The 20,555-nt window shown below is 37.2% G+C and overlaps 1 protein-coding gene across 4 annotated transcripts in view; it reads left to right on the top strand.

Annotated features, from left to right (window-relative positions):
- The window catches only part of LOC139960240 (E3 ubiquitin-protein ligase TRAF7-like), a 46,076-nt gene extending 26,799 nt beyond the window's left edge, over positions 1–19,277 (top strand). For all 4 annotated transcript variants that reach the window (XM_071958441.1, XM_071958442.1, XM_071958439.1 and 1 more), the window contains 11 exons: positions 273–314; positions 2,938–3,063; positions 4,729–4,781; positions 5,824–5,975; positions 6,981–7,020; positions 7,613–7,729; positions 8,095–8,211; positions 9,117–9,236; positions 12,104–12,235; positions 12,805–12,924; positions 17,422–19,277. In XM_071958441.1, the coding sequence (XP_071814542.1) occupies positions 273–314; positions 2,938–3,063; positions 4,729–4,781; positions 5,824–5,975; positions 6,981–7,020; positions 7,613–7,729; positions 8,095–8,211; positions 9,117–9,236; positions 12,104–12,235; positions 12,805–12,924; positions 17,422–17,433 (1,031 nt within the window). In that variant the 3' untranslated portion in view covers positions 17,434–19,277. The remainder of the gene's footprint in view (positions 1–272; positions 315–2,937; positions 3,064–4,728; positions 4,782–5,823; positions 5,976–6,980; positions 7,021–7,612; positions 7,730–8,094; positions 8,212–9,116; positions 9,237–12,103; positions 12,236–12,804; positions 12,925–17,421) is intronic.
- Positions 19,278–20,555: the final 1,278 nt, after the last annotated feature.

The following is a 20,555-nucleotide window of genomic DNA, read 5'->3' as shown; positions in this document are numbered from 1 at the left end:
AAGTTATGTCTATCACTTCTATAAGCCTTAGCTATTTTGCAAGAGCCATTGTCAACATGTATATGAGATAATCATTTGTTTTGATATATTATTGTTCAGTTCAAATATGGGGAAGGAGGGGGTGGAGGGAAAGAAGTAACAATTTAAGATGAAAATATTTATCACTGTCCTGGTTAGCTGAAGTGACCAAATCATTGTACCAATCTCTATCTAGAGACTGTCTCTACACAGAATCTAATAAATGTCTTTCCTTTTCCATTGCTATTTTATAGAAATTCTTGACGAAAATATTGGCAGCCTGGAGAGCTCCGTAGGTAAGTTGTATGTTATAAGCTTTCTGTAATTCTGTACTCATAATAAATGAGTCTCTGTTCATCATACATCTGTGTACAATTGTATGTTCCCAAGTTTGTATGACTTGATCAGACCTGGACAAAAAAAAAGGAAAAGCTAATAATTTCCCCTTTTGAATTTGATACTCTGTTCACAGTTATAACAATATCACCTATAGCTTGGCTAACATACAGTTGTGTTGAAACAATGAAATATGCAATGATATGTATATATCTATATATATAATTATATATATATATAGATATAATGATATATATATATATCTATATACATGTATATATATATCTATATATATATATATATATATATATATATATATATATATATATTAGTATATTAGCATATATTATATATATTAGTAGCTTTACTGCTTTGAAAAGAGTCATTATTGATGGTGTTCTCATTATACTCTACAGTCTCAAATCTATGGAGCTAAAATGGCTGCCCAAATAGCTCAAATCATACCCTTGTCCATTGGCAGTCTATTTCCAGTATATGTAGTAGCATGATGTGTTGTATTACATATTCACCGTGTGGCTGCCCATTGTCAGATTGATTATGTGTTATGATGCAGAGTAGCCATTTTATCTCTGCCTTTGTTGATCTCTAATTGTGTTTCTGCAAACTGATTGGTCCTTATTATCTTGTGACCAAATCAAGCATCGTGATTGGCTGGAAGCAGGTACTTTCAGCACCTCGTTTCGAAAGGTCAGTTGGGCCTCAAAGGCGTAGTAGGTTCGCCTCGCTTGGCACGTACGTGTCATTTATTTATCATTTCCTTCGAACGTTATCGAAATCACTGACCAAATAAACACTCGACTGATTCCGTTTGTGATTTGATTTCGTCGCTCCATCCCTAGCTCTTACTCAACAAGCCATCAATATTTGCCATGAGTACAGAGCAGAGACTGACACAACACTTCGGCGTATTCTGACACATTCTCCAAGAGATAAGCGTTCGTTGACAGTAAGGCCATTGACTTCCCCTCAGACACATTTTTCTCAGGTCGTTGACACTCACGTTGAATGGAAGTACTCGTCGAATTAATGCTAATTAGCACAGGTGGCATAAGACAAATATTTATCACTTCCCATCCGACACGGATGAATTGTTATCTGTTTGCAAACCCGGCCCGTCGGTAACTGTCGGTAACTATCACGCTTACTTCTTGATAGAAGTGACCGACTGCATCAGTTAGGGTGACTGATTGAGTCATTTGCTCTGACCTATCGAACTCTGCTTGTAATGGATGGTTGATTGACCTAACAGCCAGTGACCTGATTCTGCAATTAAGATATGAGAATATTGGGTTTCTCATGAAGCTCAAACTTTTCAGTAGGTTTGCTTTGAGTGGAACTCAATGTACAGATGTTTAGTTTAACATTTGTTGTTCTCCAATTTCCAGCCGTTGAACTGATCGACATTTCAATCAGAGAGGTCTGTATATGATCTCTGACAGTAATTTATAAGAAACCTAGTGTTGAACAGTTGATTTTTGCCAATTTTTGTTTAGTTTTCTTTGTCCCTTTTTAGCTCACACACATTCCTGTATGACATTTTTTTTCTTTCACATTAGTAATTATTAAATCACTTGCCAAAAGTAAACTGGGAAACTGTCAGACTTTTTTACTTAGGCACTCTGTCTAGTTACACTAAGGCGCTACAATGTTATTAGTAATTGAATAGGATTTAGAAAAGAAAATACATGAAACAACCAATCATCAACTCAATCAATTGCTTTATTATAAAGCTGTTTGCTACCATGACAGTTTTTGTTATCTTTCACTATTAACATGGATCTGAACATGGATCTAAATGTTAAAGAAAATATTTTTAATTTAACACAGCTCTTGAATTGTTTACGAAAATAGAAATGTCTTTCATCTTGTTAATTTTTTGTTGTTGTCATAATGCACTGCTTTAAAAAGAACAGCTGTAGTTCAAGGCTGGATCAAATATCATCAAACCCATTGAAATCGTCTCTGCAGATCAGCAGTGCCTATTGTATGAAACAGCAGAACACAACTGATTACATCTCCTCATTGTCACACTTTTGACCCAGTGCCTAAATAGACTTTCAACCCATCCCGCACCCTCCCCCACCGCCCCCCCCCCAAAACAGACTTCATGAAAATCGTGGATATGCAAAGTCACTAAGAAACGTAAAAAGAAATTCTTTCAAATTAGTGCTCAGGAGTAAACAACTCTTCCAATTCTGTGAAATAGATCTGCAGAACACAAATGATCAGTCTCCTGAGTTTCACACCTTTTGACACGTTTTTTTTTTTTTTCACACCTTTTTTTCACACCTTTTTTTTTCCACTCCTTTTGCCCAAAAAATAACTTTGCAAAAATTTAGCAAACACAATTAATGTAAAAGTCATAGGTATAAAATAATTGCTCACGAGTAAACAAATCTTGAATAGCGTGAGTAGCGTGTGAAATTGGATCCTATGTTTTATTCCTTGTTTATTTTGCTTTGGGATAGACTTTCAATTCTTCCCCCAAAAATCAATAAAGAGACATCTCGGATGATGTCAAACAGTCTTGTATAAACCGCTTTGGTTCTGTGTTCTCTGCAGTCACCGTCGACGACCAGCAGAGGGGAATCTCGGACGAAATGATGGACATAAGACGAAACAACTCCTTGATAAATGCCGAGTTATCCATGGTTCAGGCCCGACTAAACTCTGGTGCTGTTGGCGGTGGTAAGTCTTGCCTTTTCATTTTGAGCGGTTTCTAATTGAAAAGATCAATCAAAAGGGAAAGTGGGGTATTTTTTTATTTTTTTTTTTTTTACGGAAAGAGTCACATATACTTATCGATCCCAGTGAAATTTGCATACAATTCCTATCGAGATATGGAGATAATTGATGATTGCTAATTTCACAGATTGCACTATAAGGGAGCTTGAAGCAAACAGGTATGATGTCATAGTTGTACACTGGCAGCAGTACAGTATGTACTGTTTTCTTTCTCAATTTATTGTTTTGACATTTGGATTCGTGGCTAGAGTTGCAACTTTTTGCCCAGAGGGGATGTGATGTTACAAATATGCCATTGAATATTGAAGGTGCGTTCATGTTGAAATGTATTTCAATTTTTGAAGTCGGAAATTGGATGTAATTTTTTTTTAAAGAAAAACATAAAGGGAAGTTTGTCATTGTGAGCTTCATATCATCACACCTGTTTGCTCCCAAGTTCACTTTGGGTATTAAAAAAAGGGTCAACTTCAGATACCGTTATCTCTGAAAACAGTACGTAGGAACTGAATGCAAACTGTGCCAGGATGCATAGGAATTTGTTCCTATGTCATCATTTCAAAAGTAATTTTTTGTCTGAACTATTCTTTTCAATTACATGGTATATATTCTTCAGTTTAGTTGGGGAAAAAATTCATAATAGGGTTGGACAAGAAGAAACCTGAAGAAAAACCTGAGGAAAATATTTGTTCTGAGGTTTAAGCATGAAATAGGTGTTTCTTACTTGATTTCACATGATTGACCAGACTTGTGAAGAAATCTGCTACGATAATATGCTAGATAAATCCTTCATAGCCCTTTTCTTTCTCTCTCTCTCTTTTCCTTTGTTTTTCAAGATTTTATTTCATCAGAAAGAATTGCAGTGTATTTTCTTAGATCATTAACGACAGTTTCATTCGCAATAAAATGTCAAACTTCAGATGTCAAAATATATCATGTACGGAAGTCCAATAAAATTTTAAAACAAAGCAAAAATAGATATATTTATATATCTTGTGATTCAATTTAAGCAATTTTGTTGATACTATAAACCAGTCAAAGTGTTATAGGTAGAAAAGTGACTAGTAAATGTTGAAGGTATAATTACGATGGAAATAACCCTACCCACCTCCAAACTTGATAGCCCCCCACCCACCCCCCCACCCCTCCCAAAACATTAGACCACCCACCAGTTAGTCTATCGCTCTGCTATACAGCATTATCAAACTGACGTTTATCAATTTTATTAGGCCTTTGACAACTAAAAACAGTTTTAGTTTGTCAGACTGCATCTATTTGCCTTTTAGTTTGTTTTCTTGTTTTTGGGGGGGGGGTTTTTGAGGGGGGAGGGGGGTGGTTTACTATTGCTCTTTATGATTGTAGAGTTTAAAGCCACATTTTGTGTGGAGTCGTGTAATATTTGCAAATAACTGGCTACCGCTTTAATCTACTTTGGAGATCTGGGCATCTGCAAACTGATTGGAGTCGAATAGTACTTAAAGTGAGCGATTGTTAATTCGAAACCAGAAAGATTTGTGTCTCTCAAGGTGATTACGGAGAACATTCAATAATCAGGCATTATGACTAATCCGTTTTCTAATCTTCTTCCCTTTTCTCACTTTCTTATTTCAGCTTTCGATCCTCAGCAAATGTATAAATGCAGAGGAACGTTTGTGGGTCATCAGGTGCGTATCTCGGTTTAAAAGATAATACGCTACGTGAATATGCTAGAAAGATAAAAATACGGTCACCATTGGTCTAACGTATTGCCCTTATACCAATACAACTATTTCCAGAGATATTTTTCTGTACACTTTTTTTTCTTAAATTAATTTGTCCGCTTTGGCCTGCCATAGAAAACTGTCAACAATCCAGCTCCTTTGAACCTTTGTGTGCGTACATTTGTACAGCTCTAACACAAGTCAAGTTTAGGTCAAAGGTGAATCAACTATTATACATGTATGTCTTCTCAGAAGAAAAACAGAAAATAATAGCAGGAACTGGGAGTATTTGTTTAATCCGAGCAGCATATTTCTTTGTTTGTTTTTGTTAGTCACAGGTGATGTCGTTAAAATTCACTCTCTAGAGTAATAAGGAAATGTGGGAATAACTGTTGCATAGCCTGACAGAAGAGCAATTAAATTTAGTATCAGTTTTGGTGTGAAAGTCAGCGCAATAATTAGCCAAATAGTTGAAGGTGTCCTTCATCGCTACGAAAGCTATTTAGTTAGTTTATATTTGTTTTATTACTATAAGCAGTTCAAGTGGTGCAGTGTAAAAATATCATTGCTTTCTGGTTAGTGATGTTTTGATATTTGTTAGTCGTTTATAGTGAACAATCATTCCAACTAGGAAAGACGGCCAAAACAATAGTATTAAAAAATATTGTTTTTAATACGTGAGATGAAACTCCCATCTGGGGGGGGGGGTTTCACTGTAATAATTTCTTTGTTCTGCTTCCCCTATCTTGGGATTTGACAAGAATAATAACAATAATAATTACTTTGTTCTGCCTCCCATAACTTGGGATTTGACAATAATAATAATAACAATACTACTTTGTTCTGACTCTGCTATCTTGGCACTGTTTACAATCCTAATATTATCATTACTTTTTTCTGCCTCTCCTATCTTGGGACTTTTTATAATAATAACATTAATAATTACATTGTTCTGCCTCCTCTTTCTTGGGATTTTATAATAAGTACTTTGTTGGGTTAATCCTAGGGTCCAGTGTGGTGCCTCTGTGTGAGTGGTGATCAGCTATTCAGTGGCTCAACAGACAAGACCATCAAAGTTTGGGATACCTGTACCAACTACACCTGTCAGAAGACGTTAGAGGGACATGAAGGGATAGTACTGACCCTATGTGTGCACGGGTGCGTTTAACATTTGTACCATTTAACAGAATGAACTGGGAAGGGTTTGGCAGTGTGTGGGTGGGGAGGGGGGGGGGGGTTTGATGGACTGGGAAGGGTTTGGCAGTGTGTGAGTGGGAGTTGAGATTGATGGACTTGGAAGGGTTTGGCAGTGTGTGAGTTGGGGGTTGATGGACTAGGAAGGGTTTGGCATTGTGGGGGAATGATGGACTGGGAAGGGTTTGGCAGTGTGTGAGTGGGGGGTTGATGTACTAGGAAGGGTTTGGCAGTGTGTAAGTGGGGGGGTGGACTAGGTAGGGTTCAGCAGTGTATGGGTGGGGAGGTTGATAGACTGGGATGGGTTTGGCATTGTGGGAGGGGCTGATGGACTGGGAAGGTGGGGTTGATGGACTGGGAAGGGTTTGGCAGTGTGTGAGTGGGGGGTTGATGGACTAGGAAGGGTTTGGCAGTGTGGGGGGGGTGATGGACTGGGAAGGGTTTGGCAGTGTGTGAGTGGGGGGTTGATGTACTAGGAAGGATTTGGCAGTGTGTGAGTGGGGGGGGGTGATGGACTAGGAAGGGTTCGGCAGTGTATGGGTGGGGGGTTTGATGGACTGAGAAGGGTTTGGCATTGTGGGAGAGGCTGATATGACTGGGAAGGGTTTGGCAGTGTGGGGGTGCAAATGAAATAAATTATTACCATTCATTAATATGTTCATTATATAAATATTACTTCTTTTTTTTTCTTCTTTTTTTGTACTGGGGCAGAATTTGTTTTCCATTTGTTCATGGAAGCTTTTCAAAAAGATGTTTTTTTTTTTTTTCATGTAGAAGGTGTTCAGTGTATTGCAGGAGGTAATGATGGAAGTTTATCGTGGGATCATGTAAGAGGGACTTTAGGGTGCAGAGTTGCAAGCTCTCTAGATTGAAATAAAGCGTTATTATTCTTGTAAAAATGTATTCTGCCTCCAATATATGTTTGCCGCTTTGGTAATTTGTTTTTTTGCTTCCTTCTCACATTTACAGAAATAGTATCTTTAGTGGTTCTGCGGACTGTTCTGTGATAGTAAGACAACATCTTTGCTTTTTTAAGATTCAAATATGATTTTTTAAGCCAATATCAACTTCTGGTTGTCAGTGTCTTCAGTACATGGCTGGTCTGTCATTCCATAACTATATTCTTGAACTATATTTCTTATATTATCTTTAATAAGGGGAACACTTGACAGAATAGAAATTGGACAAAAAAGGCTACTTTTAGTAAAATATTTAAAGACCCTAAAAAAGGCACTGTTTAAATATGCTCTCAGGAGATAAGAAAATAGCTGATAAAAATTGGTAGCTATATAAAACCTAAAAATTTATTGTAATGAGTTTATCGTTGAGAATATGAATTATTTGATTTCAAAGGGCTGTATTTCAACATTTAAAATGTCTTTTCTAAACTGGTTTCCACTTAATCTTTATTATTTTATAATACCTAGTCACAGACAGAGTCATAGTACTGTAGAAATTAAAATAAACGTCAGTTTTTACAACAAACAAATTTTTGAAATTTCGTTTTGCATTCCATATAAGTATTTGTGTATGGACTGACTGTGATGTTTCTTACCCTCCCAAGTCCTTAATTTTGACTCTCGGTTGTGATTTTTTTCCAGGTTTGGAACATAGATACACTGGAGAAGGAGAAGATGGTAAAAGCACACGACCATGCGGTTTGTACATTGGTGGCAGCAGACAACAAATTATTCACAGGTTCACTCAAGTCAATAAAGGTTTGTACCTTTAAGTCAGTCATCAATTTTTCCAAGTTTTTTTTGGTTGCAACAGTAAGGACTTTTTGGGGGTTAGTTTCCTGATTTTTCCTTGAAATATGAAACATTGTTTCTCCATACTAGTCAACAAATTATTGTCTAAATAGATACACTATTTTTCTTTTACCTTTTGCAGTCTTAGGTGGTTAACGAAAAATCAAAGATTTGTACCCTTGCAAATATATTTACTTTTAAATTAACTAAATTTTGGTTATTTCATAACAAAACTTTGTAGTGTTTGAGGGAATTTTACAGGTTTGGTAGAAATGATGCACTGTTTATAGACATTAACAATTTTTTTCCCCCTTCTTCCGTAATCTCTCTAGGTTTGGGATGTTCATACTATGGAACTAAAGCAAGAATTTTCCAATTTGAATCACTGGGTGAGAGCCTTGGTTGCTAGCGGTAACTTCCTGTACAGTGGATCATTCCAGACGATAACAGTAAGTGTCCTGATTGGTCAGTTTTGTAGCATATATTGTAGCATATTATTATATTATATTGTGGTGACATTACCTTCAAGGGATGTTCTGTCAGTAAACAATGTGACACTCGTATGGAGAAGCAAAATATTCCACACAGTTAGTTGAAAATCCCATCTTAATATCTTGTTCCTTCTCCAGATACGGTTGATTGAATGCAACCTATTTTACCGGCTAAACCCTCAATTTTTGCAACTAGTGGATCACAGCAGGTGGTCTGTGATGTCAATAGGGTAGATTTTCTTCCAAGGATTTTACTTTACCCTTATCATAATAATAATATTCTTGTTGATTTATCCTTGAATTGTATATTAAAACATTGGCAATGTTTGCTTTAATAGCTGTCAATGTTCTCTGTATCAGAAGTTTCATCGAAATGCTCTTTTCATCTGTGAAGAAGTGTGTTGAGTAATATAAATAAAATAAATAAAAAAGATATTTGCCAGCTGAATTGACCTGATGACATCATTCACTCTAAATGTTGCCAGATGCATTAATAAAAAAATATAAAACAATTTGGAAAGTTCCTATCTCTGCCATACGTAATCCTATAAAAGGATTTGGTTTTTGACCTAGAGGTGTAGTAAATGTCCAGCATTTTTATCAAGCAAACAACTTCAGCTGCTGGAATGTCTCTTTAACATGTCTGGATGTTCATGCTTAAATGACCTTTGAACTTATTCTCTGTAACCACAATTACCTGACACCCTCCCCTCCCCATTAAACAGCTTATAGTGCTTTTGTCACGATGAAATCTGTCCGCAGCTGAAGGTTTGTATCCAAGCTCTATTTGTCATAGGTTTATGTATTTAATTTGGCATCCATGTTCTGATTTCTGAACTGGTTTTAATCTTTTCTTTCGATAGATATGGGACGTGAATACGTTAGAAGTAGTACACAGCCTGCAGACTTCAGGAGGCAGTGTCTACTCGATAACGATAACCAACCAGTACATAGTGGCAGGCACATACGAGAATAACATCCATGTGAGTCACCTCGATCACTCTTAAAGGACTCTTTAACCAGAACGTTAAAAGGAAACACCACTAGATAGTTTAATTATAAATATTCATTTAAGATGCTGCCTTGCATCAATGCTCATTCTGGTATTCAAATTAAAGGGTTGTAATCCTTTTTTTGTGTTCGTCACAAAATTTTGGGTTTTTTTCGTTCAAGGATTTGGAAGCGGAAAGAAATTTGCTGTGTTTGAAAGATAAATGGAATAGGTTTGAAACATAAATTACTTCAAATTTTGCATAACTTAACACCATTTATATAGGTCCCATATATATGTAGGTCATTCGCAGCACATTCAATGTTCCAATATCATGATCATGTACTTTCTTAAGCTATGGGAACCCAAAGATTTCATCTCTAATAAACAAGCCTCTTTACCAATGTCTTTTGTAAATTGCTTTTGGAAGGCCTAAGGTGGTTTAAACTCCCCTTAATTGACCCAATTTTCACACCACATTTACTTCCATTTGTGTAATCTGACATCTAAGCCCCAAAAAAATACAGATCCTGTTTGATAACATCTCGAAAAAAGTTTTCCGGTTTCTTGTAGCTGACATGTAGGTCATTCATGGCACATTCAATGCTCCAATATCATGACCATGTACTTTTTTAAGCTATGGGAATCCAAAGTTTTCATCTCTGATAAACTAGCCTCTTCACTCACCAGTAAAGCAATGTATTTTGTACATTGCTTTTGGAAGGCTTAAAGCCCAACTATGGAGACAATTTTTTGTGGGGGGATTTTCCATTAATTTGGGAGTTACATACCCATAATCAACATGTGTAAAAACACGACCACGAAAATGGACATTTTGGGTAGTCACGTGACATGTACCTCTGGAATGTCTGAAAACAGAGATTGACCCAAAGGAGCCTCTGGTCACCGTGTGACGTCATCTTTGGTATACCGCGAAAATGAAACGCTGAAATAGGTACTGTTTATGCACAGATAGCGAACAATTGTACTGTATTTGACTTCCAATTTCGAGCGTTTGAAAAGCTGTTAGCTTAAAACAAGAACACATGAAGGTAAACAACTAGTTTTAAGACAATTTTAAGCAGAAAATTTTGTAAAATGGGTTATTTTACTTGCAAAATTTCCACTCAAATGGAGGCATTGTTTACATAGCGGAGCGTCAATAGGTTAGTGCGGTACAATATACTGTAGAATATGCAAGCAGCTTGCCGATTCCGTAATACAATTTGATCGCAAGATACCGCAAACTGAACAGAACAATAGACCTAAAAGATGCGTGATATGTCACAGGAAAATGGTTTACATTACTGTCAATGAATTACCATAAAAACACTAAACATAATCGAACAACTACGAGAAGACGCTGGCCCGAATCGACCAGGGTAGCATATACATGACTAAGCTTCAGCTGAACATAGTACTTACTCGTATTTAATATCCAAAAGTACAAACACAGACAAAGTATCCTGTCAATAAACCAAAGATAGCAGTGAATACCCAAATCCACATTTCTCGTTCAATCCTGGGCGAAATACTACCGTGACTCTGTAATTCCATAGAGTTAGGTGTAGTTGAAACAGGCCTTGACCAGTAACATCCCACAATCACAAGGCAGTCACTAACGATATAAAACGTTCGATCGCTATATAGTACCGTTTTTATTCCACTCCTTGGACCATGCAGATGCCGGAACAAACATAACGGACAATATAACACATGTACCACGAACTCACAACTCTGGAATACAACAAATGAAATAGATAAATGCGATGAAATCCTAACATGACTATTTACACATGCTGTGAGCCAACCCCGGCGGGAGTTGTAACTCACAACATGTACTAACAATGCTACCCTAGGCACGGTCCATACACGGTCTACATACGGTAATCTCAAACAGTTAATAGTATACTGTCAATTGCGTGATATAATGTTACATGTAAGGACGTCCAGAGCGTGTGTACGAGGAGAAAGGATCAATTTCACATTAGCTATGTCCGCCACAGCTGTCGAAAGTAAGTTTCGCAGAATGAGACATTTATTGCGGCATACACAGAGGCAGGGTCATGGGCATGAGATACTCCGGGTGCTGAAAAATCTTTCCGCGTGGATCTCACAAACTTGAAAGTCTATCCAAAGTCTACGACGTTTTACGTCGGTTCTTCTACTCGGAAAGCTAAAAAAGCTGATGCTTTTGTTGGCTGAGGTATAACCGCAACCTCCAACAACACAGAATTGTGGCATTTCAGGGGAAAAGGAGTAATATTGTTGATGTTTTTGGCAGCTCAAGTATACAACTTTACACACTAAAAGTATTGTTGTGTATACCATAGATGACGTCACTCACATGGTCACCTGATGTCTTAGGAATGTTACAGGAATGTCTGAAATAGGTTTCCTAAAAAGCTGACTTTTCTTCCAATTTTTCACATATTTAACGTCCGAAATTGGTAAAGTTAATTACAGCAATGTAATTGGAGTGAGTTAAGGATTACATACATGCAAAATTGTGGGATTTTATGTTCATCGAAAAGTCTCCATAGTTGGCCTTTAAGGTGGTTACAAGTCCCTTCAATTGACCGAATTTTCACACCACATTTACTTCCATTTGTGTAATCTGACATCCTAGCCACACAAAACAAAACAGATCCTGTTTGATAACATCTTGAAAAAGATGTCTTCCTGTTGCTTTGCGGCATTTTTCCTGAAGGAGATTGCTGAGGTGTATCGATATCGACTCTTAAATAGGTGTAAGCTTTGATTTGAAGAAAAAAAAATTAAAAATTGCAGGAGGGTGCCTTTCTATATAAACTTGAAAGTTAAAAGAGGATAAGAATCATTTTATTATTTAATTTTCAGGTATGGGACAGAAAGACTTTTAGTCAAGTGTCCACGCTTACTGGTCATACGGGGACAGTCTATGCATTAGGAGTCATTTCTGCACCCGGCACCACAAGACTCTTCAGTGCGTCATACGACAGATCTCTACGGGTAAATGCTTTTCATTTTTTGTGGGGACATATTTTGGGGGGACATACTTTGGGGGATATATTTTGGGGGACATTTACAAAAAATGTGTCAAAACATTGCGATGTATGTAATCTCCAAGAGCAGCCATCAGCCGGTTCGGAACAAGCATGAGTTACTATGTAGGTTATTCGACTGGCAGTGTGGAAGGTGGTTTTGCCTTTCGTAAAAATTGTCACTGTGCGACTGGGATGTCCCCCCTTACATGTGTGAAGCTACGTCATTGTGGACACAAGCACTTCAGAGTTTAACCTATGAGCCTTTAAATAGTCTGTGTTCAAACATGATCGACAAAGCTTGCTTATAACTACACAATGTGCCTTTTTTTTTTAAACAGTGAATTTGAAAGAATTTAATACATATTTCTTTTCTTTTTCCCAAATATTGGAGGATATATGCCTGACATATCCTGATATCTTAGTTTTTTGAAGGATTAATTAGGCAGACATTGCATCCTTAAAATTAATTGTGTAACAATTTTAGATGGGAGAGTTCTTTTCTTACGGGGACAATCGTTTGATTTTTTCTGCCAGGTATGGAACATGGAGAAGATGATCTGCACACAGACACTAATCCGACACACTGGCAGTGTGGCATGCCTGGCTGTCTCTAGAGGAATAGTGTTCTCAGGAGCAGTAGATGGAACAGTCAAGGTGAGATGGGTGACAGATAGGGGTGGGGGAGGAGAGAGGGGAGGGGGATGAGAGAGGGGAGGGGGATGAGAGAGGGGAGGGGGATGAGAGTGGGTGAGGAAAGAGAGCAGTAGATGGAACAGTCAAGGTGAGATGGGTGGCAGATAGGGGTGGGGGATGAGAGAGAGGAGGGGGATGAGAGATGGGAGGGGAATGAGAGAGGGGAGGGGGATGAGAGAGGGGAGGGGGATGAGAGAGGGTGAGGAAAGAGAGCAATAGATAGAACAGTCAAGGTGAGATGGGTGGCAGATAGGGGTGGGGGATGAAAGATGGAAGGGGGATGAGAGAGGGGAGGGGGGTGGAGAGAGGGTGAGGAAAGAGAATGAAGGAAAGTGGATTGGAAGGGGAAGAGTGTGGAGAGGGGGTGAAGGAAAGGGTGAAGGTATGACAAGATTGGAGATGATTGAGAGGTGTGGAATAGAGGGTTAGGGGGTGAAAGGAGGGGATGGGATTTGGAGTGAGGGAGGGGGTGGGATAAGGGAGAGAGTATGAAAGGGGATTGAGATGATGGGTTGAGGGAGTGGGTAGAATGGGTGAGGGTATGAGATTGGGTGAGTGTTTGACAGGGGTTGGTGAAGTTTGGGCTTGAGGGGATAGGGGTGATGATGGGGAAATGAGGGAGACAAGATGGTAGGGGGAGGTGATGGTGAGGGGATGAGATATGCAGGTACAAGATGATGGTAGTGTTGTCATATAGTTAGTGTCAGGCTAGGTCAAATAAACAAGTGCAAAGCGCGGGTATGTAGACTTGGCCACAACCATATAAACAATTACCGGGCGACTGAGAGGTCATCTTAGCTGTATCAGTTCAACAATGATAATAAACAGTAATATAACACAACTGGCAGGGCAAGTACTACCTACTCGTGCAATTGAGTTTGTATGTGTATTAGCATGTAACACAAAACTTCAGGAGTGAGAATGTTTTACAACAAAAGCCAACCTTGGTATGTTTATTAGCTCTGTATCACAAGAATCATAATTTGGACATTTTTTTTTGGCATTCATGAGTACAGAGTTTGCTATAGTTTTTTGGGCAAGGACATTACATCCCAAGAGTCTTACCTTAGATAAACTTAGTATTAGGGTTGGGCGATATATCGAAAATTATTATGATCGCGATAATTTTTTTTTCAAGACGATATTTTTTGAGGATTGAACAAATGACGATAATTTCTTGTGAAAGAAATTTGAAATAAATGTAGTAAAAAATCTCCAATTTATGTTTAAATGTTATTCTAGCATTCCATGGTTAAGAAAGTTGAAAAGAAATAAAGTTTATCAACTTCATTTACTGACTTTTGCACTTCGTAAAAAACCCGTCCTTTACAACATTGACTGTATAGAGAACAAAACTCTGAAAATCAGTAGAGAAATTACCAATTATGTACGAAAAGTAAGTTGGTACACCTTTCTAATTTTACGAAAGATCGAGCAAAATACATTCGAAAAATTCACACGAAACTGGCATATCGTGCTAAATGCAACAAGTGTCATGTAAACAAGGCTCTAGTACACCCATTTATGAATAAACCAGAAGACCACATCTGGTGTAAAGCGGGGGGAAAGAAAGTTTTTTTTTTTTTTTTTTAAATAATAATAATAATAATATCCTACCATAGTTAAGTGTATAGTAAATAGCCTAACCACTTCGTCGTAACCACTTTCACGTAACAACAAAAACACAACTAATTGTATTTTGAGAAGTTGACGATTTCTACAAGGACATGGAAACAATATTTAGCATTAAGTTAATCACGCCTGGTGGCCTAAAACATGGAATTACAGGGTTTACTTTCATAAAGATGGCCATACTGTAGCTATTGGGGCCTTGATATCGTGCTATGTCTGTATGGTATACTGTAGACTGCCTCGTGTATCATGGGGAATAGATTGTTTTGTTTATGCGGAGGAGTCGGTTGGCTTGAGGTGTGTTTTACTTACCTTTATGTTACGGGGATATTTACCTACTTTCCTTTAACGTCTAAGATAATATTTCGCATAACTTTACCGATCCTTTACTGACTGACCTAATTAATTCTAGAGTGGAGCCAAAATAGTTTACTCCATGAAAAGTTTTTTGGAACCGTGCCAAAAATGTTAACAAACAGGTGTTAGACAGGGGGGTTGTAACTTGTTTGGTAAGGTACCTGGGAAAATTGGAAGCACATGTAGCCTACTGTGTTATTTAAGTACGGTTAATCACTGCAGTTGTAAACTGATTGTTAGGCAGTCTAGAAACGGGGCTTTGCCGAACGTAGTTTGTTTCATAATATCGACAGTTTTGTAAGTTAAACTTTATAAAGATTGTAAGACAGATTAATTCTCTTTTCATTTTATCACATTATATAGCTACTCTAACTTGTCATTTTAAAACTTTCATCAGTTTCGTGACAATTTAAATTCATAAAGTTAGTCAGTATTTTGAATCCTCAATTGCGAATTTTTTATCGCCAGACACGTAAAAATACTTAACTTTTCTGGGGTCCTTCGCCCCCTGGACCCCCACAAGGGGTTCCACCCCTTGACCCCAACGGGGCTCTAAGGCGGGCCCCTGAACCCCACGCCATTATGCTCGGTGTGTTTGCTGCGCGAAAACACCGGTGGGAAAAAGGCAGTTGTTTTTAGTGTGTTCGCGAACACACTAAAAACAACAAGAAAAAATTATCGTAATTATCGAAATATCGCGATAATTTTTGAACTATTTATCGTGACATTAAAAAGCAAATATCGCCCAACCCTACTTAGTATGTGCATCGTGGATTGCTTCAATGATGTGCAAAAATGCCAACAGTATCCTAATAAAGCTGTAAGGTACACTATTAGGAAACTTAAGTGCCACGAATCCTGTTGCCAAAATTCAGAATTAGCACTCATGTGCACTGCTATCATTATTCCTACTTCAGGATGAATAGGCCTTGGAGGTTTTTTTTTTTTTTTTTTCTTTTGGTAAATAGCAGATTTACAAGTCAGATCTGACAAATTCAAAACACTACCGCTAAAAAATGTCTTTACAAGATTAGATTCATCAGGTAGTTCCTCTTTTGTATCAATTTAAAGTGTTTACAGTGACTCTACAAAAGCTCTTAAGTTACAGTTGTCATTATCAGTGTTTAAACTAGTTCTTACAAACTCCTCAGCTGTAAAAGTTCAAAAAGGTTCCTGTTAACCACAAAAAAAATAACAAAATAATAATAATAAATGACAATTGGCTAAAAGCCAAGGAGAAGGAAGTATTGTGCACTGATGCCGTAATTCAGTGGCTAATTAGTTTTTAATACCCCTAGCAAAATGCCATCATGACATCATATCCAACAGGAAGTCAAACACTTATTTTAACTAATGACATATCAAGGGACTGTGAACCTATGCACTGAAGTTGCATGGGATCAGTGTAATTCCATCCCAACCCCCCCCACCCCCAAAAAGTGAGGGCAGTGCACACTATGGTGGATTGAAATTACTATTGCCCTTATGCATAAGGGTCTATGTATGAAAGATGGCAAGATTTCATCAACTTCTCCCCATTTTTTTTTTTCATTTTTAAAAGTTGAACATAACAAATGTGCGTATATCTCTAGTTTAAGGATGTCAAGTTGAAACGTGTTGCATCAATTAATTCCATCCCAGTCCCCCTTCCACTTCCCTTCCCCCACCACTCTACTCCAACCGCCCCCCCTTCCCTCCTTTTCCGTGCCTTTCTTTGCACCTACTGTACCCCCTCCACCTCCCATTGTAGCATTTTAGATCAAACCATAAGCCACAAATTATTCCTAACGACCGTTGTAGAAATGACTTGCATCACCTGAGAACTTGGCGTACTATCTGCTTCAGAGAGTATGCTGAAAAATTGAAGAAAGAAGTCTGTCAAAATTTGGTCAAAGGTCGGATGTTTCATCATCCAAGCTCCATTAGTTATGTACTGGTTGTACTCTGTCAATGGTACCTTTCACTCAACAGAACGCAAACCAACTTTTATCTTCCTTGTTTTTTTTTTTGTTGGGGAGGGGGAAGGGGAGTGTTTCTATTGTATCTTGAGTAAATGCCAAAAAGAAACCATAAAAATAGTGAATTGCTGTCACGTGGTATTGTAAAGCAGTGCATTGAAAACTCAAAATCAAACCTCAAGGTTGCGTGAAAAGGGAATTTTTATTTGGCGTACGTTGCACGTCGAGTTAAATGATTTTGCTTAAAAAATTGTCACATGTTGAACATGTGAGGGCTTTGCAAAGATAGTGTGTGCTTTTAACACAGTCACTTCAAAACGTAGTAGGAACTGTCCTAGAAAAATTGCCCAAGGTTATATTCCCTGTTCCAGAAAAAATACTTCAAGAGTTCAAAGATGATGTAATCATGTTGAATAGAAATGATTGCCTGAATTAATTTTGTTTCCCACTTTCAACTGTGGTCTTATTTTGTGTTTCAATGTTCTTCTACTTCTTCTTCTTTCCTCTCCAGGTGTGGCAGTGATGGGCTAAATGTTATCATCTGGTTATTGATACGCCTGCCGAGGTCATTTCAGAGGTCACAAAGAGCAGCTAGTTGAGCAGTTAAGAGATTTTTAGCATGAAAAAGTTCTGTGGAGATATCAAAAGTTAAGTGCACTGTGTTGTTAGTGTGAGGGCAGGGGGAGGAGGGGGGACCTGAAAAACACCCAACACAAAATTACTTGGCAGTAACTTCCAGTTACACAAGCATGTAAACTGACGGGACACGATATCTCCAATCGGATATTTCTTGCGAATGTTTCTTGCTCTTCTGGAAAGGCTGTTTTGATGTTTAACTGTTCCAGATGAATGTCACTTGTTTGGTCATTCCTTCTCCATTGCCATAGTAACAGTTTCTATGGTAACATTTTATTGTTTCTCTTGTAGACTACTAAGCACACCTTGAAGTTTCTAGTTGTATTTTTACAGACCCACAGTCTCCCACAACAATTACAAAAGCACAAAATGAAAAAAGAAAGAAAATTTCCTGTCTTGTTACTTTACCGTCTTGAGATGTCGAATGTCTAGTTTTTTACCCAAATTGAAAATCAGTACTGAGCCTATGGCCTACAACACTGTCATAGCAGATACACCTAACCTAGCCTACAATGTACAAGTATGGAGGCTCTAACGGCTGTTAAGTCCTGTTTTTCTGCTGAGGTTTTCTACTTTATTAATGTAACCCTTGATGGACAACCACCAAAAACGGTTTGAACAGAGCAGCTCATGATTGCAATAAAAGTGGTTTAGAAAATAACCACAACTGGTAGCAAATGATTTCTGACAGATTAAAAAACATATCAAACTTCATTCTTTGCATTATAATCATCCCTTTAAATATTGGTGATATCAAATTATCAAAATATTTTTTAGATTTCACCTTTTGACCTATGTGAGGAGAAATGGAGGAATGTAGGTCAGCCATTTGTTATCAATTACCGCTCAATGGGTGATTGTTATATCGGGAGAAAGAAAAAATTTGGTCTGGTTGGGAGTTTTGTTTAGTATCGGTGTAGCCATTGATTCCGTTCAAAATTAGATGGATGACAACGTCAAAGACCAGAGACATTTCTTAAAAGAACCAATGGGAGAGAAACCATTTGCAACTGTAAAGAATATTCATAGCTTATTGTGAATGTATGAATTTCCTTGTCATAAATGTATGATTTACTATGTATGTATTTGAGATCCTCCTGCAAGCAGGAACTCGCGAAGAAGCCATCATTGGCTTATCAAAGCCGCAAGCTGACCGAAGTCAGTCTCTTACATTCATAATTAACGTCCATGATTATGAATTGTCAATTGTCAACAACTCTGTAACTGGACGACATACATTAATCTTGGAGTGACTCGAACTTGGAACCTTATGATTGAAAGGCACCTACGTAAAACACTAAGCTAACACTCCTTATGAACAAGGAACTTCTGCCACAGTGTGTTTGACTTCTGGTTAATGACCACCAAAAGATTGATTGTATTTTGTATCAACTTAGTTTCATATCAACACGGTAGTTAGTTGCTTATCAGTTAACTAATATGTAATCAAGATGGGTGGGATAAATTAGAAGCTCTCAACAAATAGTTTGTTAACCAATAAGGTTTGCTATTAGGTCCTATCCAGCTAACCACTGCTAATACACACAACTGTGTTCACACACATTGTCTATACAAAGGAGATTTGTATATGAGGGCCCTTTACAACAACATTTTATAATTATCTAAGGATCACAGGTAGCTAGAATATGCTGAAATGGTCAGGTAATTTAGCTTGTTTGGTTCTTTTTTCTATTTGTTTTTTCTTATTTTTTTTTGCTTGTTGAATTATTACATGCACAGGATGGGAATCATGGCCTTATAATATTGAGAGATATATAACAATGACATTTACCGATGAAAATGAATCAATCTAAATTTTAGTACAACAATTTTTAAAAGTTTTTTATATCAACTTGTGACATTCTTTCTTTTTTGCCAAAACCAATGAATTTTTTGATTTTTTTATCTCTAACTATTTATAATGATGCAGCAAGAATGTTGAAATGAAAGCAACAGTATAGAAATAAGAGATTGACAATACTGTGTGGTGACACCCTACATGTGCAAGAGGATCTATATACTCCTATGCACAAAGAGTAACAAAATAAAAAAACTTTGTAATGCAATAACTGCTAATAGCGATAATCATATAAGTGGATTTTTAACCTTTGTCTTTCCCCCAAAAAACAAGCTAAAAATTCAAATTAGACCAGCACTTGAAATGGTCATTGGTATTGGTTGCGAGTGGGGTAAAGGTAAAAGGGTGTCACTTATTCTCTATTGTAGTACCATCATTTTACAATAGAGCTATTGTGTGTCAACAACAAAAAACCATTGTTCTGTATCAATTATGTGTTTAGAAACAAAAGGCACAGTTAACGAATGATCGAAAATAAATCGGGAATCGTTACTATCATGTTTTTTTGTGGGAAACATAAATATTACTTCTCATTTTTATTTTCTGTTCCTTTTTTATATCTACCATCAATTTTACCTTCTTTGTTTAATAAATTTTAATATCATTCCACCTGGTTTATATGAACCTTCATATAAATACATGTTGCATTATTCTTTTGTTGTTTTTTGTTTTCTCTTTTTTCAAACTTTAATCACAACACCACAGAGACCACATTTGACAACTATGTATTTTATTGTAAAAATGAAAATTTTACTTATTTTAAGAAAGAATAAAAAAATAAAAATAATAAATAAAAAGTAGTACACAAATTGTCATCTTTCGTCGTGGAAGTTTTCATTTTTTTGGTTCATAATATTTATGACTCATCAAACCCATGTCACATGTTACAATGGTCGTCGATATGAGGTTTTAGTGTGGGGCTGGTTAACGAGGATGACTAATGTCAACTGGTCGGCTAAACTGACCGTTTTGGAAGATCTGACGTCATCTATCCCTGGCCTTTTGTTTCTTTTGATTCCTCAATCTCGGGTGACCGGTGATGAACAGTTTCCGAGCCTTTGCCAACAAATATAGTAGTCAAATCTCTTTACATGTATAAAATTTCCTACCGGAAAGTATATGCGTCAGAACGGAAGGAAATCGAAAATATA

This window comes from Apostichopus japonicus, chromosome 19 (assembly GCF_037975245.1).
Source record: "Apostichopus japonicus isolate 1M-3 chromosome 19, ASM3797524v1, whole genome shotgun sequence".
Taxonomy (NCBI): domain Eukaryota; kingdom Metazoa; phylum Echinodermata; class Holothuroidea; order Aspidochirotida; family Stichopodidae; genus Apostichopus; species Apostichopus japonicus.
This window is presented reverse-complemented; position numbering and strand designations above follow the sequence as displayed.